Below are 3169 nucleotides of genomic sequence, written 5' to 3'. Positions count from 1 at the left end.
CTCTCTTACGGCAAAAACTCATTTCGCTTACGACATGGAGACGGTTCTTACTGCATCGCCGGGAGCGTGAGCGCAATGCACGCGACATCATCGAGGACGCGGGGCGTTGTCGCCAGCGCATGGATCTGCGATAAATCGATGGGGGCAAACGGAGCGACGTAGTGGGCGCGGCCGAGGAGCGGACGGGACGTCGCTGCTGCATTCTCTCGCTGCGTGAGCTGCGCGTACATGGCCGCGGCGCGCGCTGCCAATGGCGTCGTGTGGGGCATGAGCGACATGGTGCGCTGCGTGCACCGGTGCACGAGCTCGCGCGGCGACGCGGCGGCAATTTCGTCCGCGAACAGAGTGTCTGCGATGCTTGCCGACACCAGCAGCGCCGTGTCGTTCGGTGCGAGCTGGAACGCCTCGGTGCGTCCAACCTGCGGATCGGCGTCGGGTGATGCACACACGCGCGCGGGGCTACAAGAAGCGCTGGCCTCCAATCCGTTCTTAGTGTCGAGTAGTATGTATGTACGTGTGAAAGCCGTGGAGGACCGACGACGACTCGAAGACGATGGCGCGATCCCGGACGACGAGCACCTTGGCGCGGCCGAGCGTGTAGACGAAGAGCTTGTGCGTCTCGGGGTGCGCGAACGCGACGCTCAGCGAGGCTTCCGCAGCCATGTCGTGCCCGCGGAAGGCTGTCCGAGCTAGATCAATACTAAGAAAGGATGCACCAACGAACTCCACGCTCGCGCACCTGACGCGATCGCGACGCCGACAACACTTGTGACGGTCGCCTCGTTCAGAGGGCGCGCGCTCGAGGATAGCGCAGCACAGACGCGTTCGAGTGCGTGGACGAGGACGCGGGCAAACCTACCCAACTACAATCAGCCTATTTGTATCCAGTGGAGAGAATCTTCAGACGCGAGCGAGCTGCGCGACACCCCTTGCGATAGAATCGCATACGAAGCGCCGTGCGCAAGGACCAGCGAGTGGTCTATCGCGTTGTAGTGGCTCGCGACGGCAAAGTTTTGTTGGGCAGCTGGAAGGACACAGGAACGTGCGCGCTGGACGCGGGTGACGTCGGCGCCTCGGGCGACGTAGAGCGCACTCGTCGACTTGCCGCGGCCCCGCTGTTGCAATGCAGATGTGGTCTTGCGCCGCGAGGACGGCGCGACCATGAGCGGCACAGCCGAGAGGTCGTGGGCAAAGGTCATTTCAGAAAATGGCACGGTGAGCGCGGGAAGGGAGTGGCTCGAACGCAACATCCGCTGCGCTGGCTCGCGACCGTCGATCGCAGTTGTAGCATGTGCGATCGGCGAAAATGCCACAGCGATGAAGACGGTGTCGATCCAAGTGCATCTGCAGAATTCGAAGCTCGTCGAACGTGCCGCCAAAATGATCGCAGCCTGTCACGTCGTGTACCTGCAATGGGCAATCACTTCTCATGTAATTCCTATTCTATCGCCCATGGGAGCGACATTACACGCCACCCGAAAGCCGCTGCATTGCGAGATCGCTCGGAAACGGTGTGAAAGGTACATGCAAGGCCATAAATGTACTGCCTTGATACATGTAATAAACTAGTATTGGATTAGCGTCGAGGACTATGAAGGCAGTATACATTGGTGCTGCGATTCGGACGGGAGACGGTCACGCCATGGTTCAAGAGCGCCGTGGTCTTGATGCTTTTGAACTGCCGTGTGCTCATCTCGAACGCGACTTGGACAGTGGTGTTGACAAGATGGGCGATCGACTGGATGAGCGTGTGAAGGCAACCAAAGTCGTCGCCGATGTCGCCGATGTCCATGAACGTGAGTGCCGACGACCGTGGTGAGCTCTGGAGCACCGACGCAATCACATTGGCTCGTTCCAGTTTGCAGTGCACCAGACTCACGTTCGTGACGCCCGTCGTGTGGATCCAGTGGCGCAACGTTCTCGCGAGCGTCGGTAGCCGATGATCTAGGATCGCAATACGAACGCACTTGACGCGTCGCAGCTGGTGCAAGCCCAAGGTCTACTGAAAGATCGCGTCAATCGCCGTGTCTGGAAAGCTGACGCCGTGGAGGGTCAGCGCGCGCAGACGGGGTGTCGCGCCAGTCAACGTGGGAGGAACCTCATCAAGTTGACCATAGATGAGCGAGAGATCCTGGAGGTTGGGCATCGTCGGAAGCAAGGGCAGGACCCAGTTGAGGTCCGCCATGTTGCCGACTTGGAGCTGCGTGAGCTTGGTGGCGTCGAGACGTGCCACGAGTTGCTTCGCTTCATCGACCGACGAGCCCGTGATTTTGAACCCCGTCAAGTGAGGCAGCGGCTCGGTACGCGCGAGGAGAGCCTCTACGAGCTCCACGGACCCGTTCATCTCGAGGGTCTTAATCGACGTAGAAGATACAAGCACGTCGGCGACGGCTGCGGCATCGCCCTTCGTCAGCGCGCAGTTGAATGTCACGTGCTTGTGGCTTCTGCCATTGCCGAGCCATTGCTGTAAGGCCGTCGCGAGGTTCGCGTTGATGACGGTCTTGTCGCTCTCATCGTGACTGTCGACTTGCGAGTCTTCGGACACGTCGTCGCGATGGCAGCAGAAGGTTGCCGAGCCGTCGTCAAACTCATTGCTGTCGTCTTCTGAGTCTTCGAAGTCCTCCGATTCCGATTCGGATTCTTCTGAGTCTTCCGAGTCTTCCGAGTCTTCCGAGATTTCCGAATCGTCGTCAAATTCGTCGCGGACGAAGGTGAGATGGCGGAGGCGCGGCGGCAGCGACGGCGCCAGACGGACAAAGGCGTCGACGTATACCTGTACGCTCTCAAGTTGGTCATAGCGCTTGACATGCCTTTTGAAGTTGCCGACCATGCTGCGATCGATGGCCTTGCCGAGGTGCGTGAAGTTGGCGAGCCATTGGAGCGCGCCGATGTTGGACTGATGCTTCTGGTACCCGACGTCGTCATAGATGAAGATTGCTGGTAGCGCAGTGACGGCGGTGACGGCGACCTCCAATGTCTTCGCGGTGAGCAAGTCGGGAATGATTTCCGGCCAGTACTCTTTGAAGGTCCACGACTTGGTCAAGAGCGTCAGGAGCGCCGTCAGTGGCGCATCAAGCGAGGACGCTGGAAGAGCGCGCAGAAAGGCGGTGACGTCGTGGTGCGACTCCAAGCACTGGACGACGGAGAGGCGGACATGGTCGAGGGCCAT

The 3169-nt window shown here is 59.9% G+C and overlaps 2 protein-coding genes across 2 annotated transcripts; both read right to left on the bottom strand.

Annotated features, from left to right (window-relative positions):
* Positions 1 to 47: 47 nt before the first annotated feature.
* On the bottom strand, positions 48 to 1199 carry SPRG_17463 (hypothetical protein; the record flags this gene model as incomplete). The annotated part of the gene is made up of 4 exons (XM_012356776.1): positions 48 to 459; positions 515 to 689; positions 740 to 855; positions 907 to 1199. 4 exons carry the CDS (start codon positions 1197 to 1199, stop codon positions 48 to 50), a joined length of 996 nt encoding a protein of 331 aa, XP_012212166.1.
* A 366-nt stretch (positions 1200 to 1565) lies between these two features.
* Positions 1566 to 3169, bottom strand: SPRG_17462 (hypothetical protein; the record flags this gene model as incomplete). The annotated part of the gene is made up of 3 exons (XM_012356775.1): positions 1566 to 1589; positions 1634 to 1919; positions 2004 to 3169. 3 exons carry the CDS (start codon positions 3167 to 3169, stop codon positions 1566 to 1568), a joined length of 1476 nt encoding a protein of 491 aa, XP_012212165.1.

Source organism: Saprolegnia parasitica (genome assembly GCF_000151545.1).
Source record: "Saprolegnia parasitica CBS 223.65 unplaced genomic scaffold supercont2.580, whole genome shotgun sequence".
NCBI lineage: Eukaryota > Oomycota > Saprolegniomycetes > Saprolegniales > Saprolegniaceae > Saprolegnia > Saprolegnia parasitica.
This window is presented reverse-complemented; position numbering and strand designations above follow the sequence as displayed.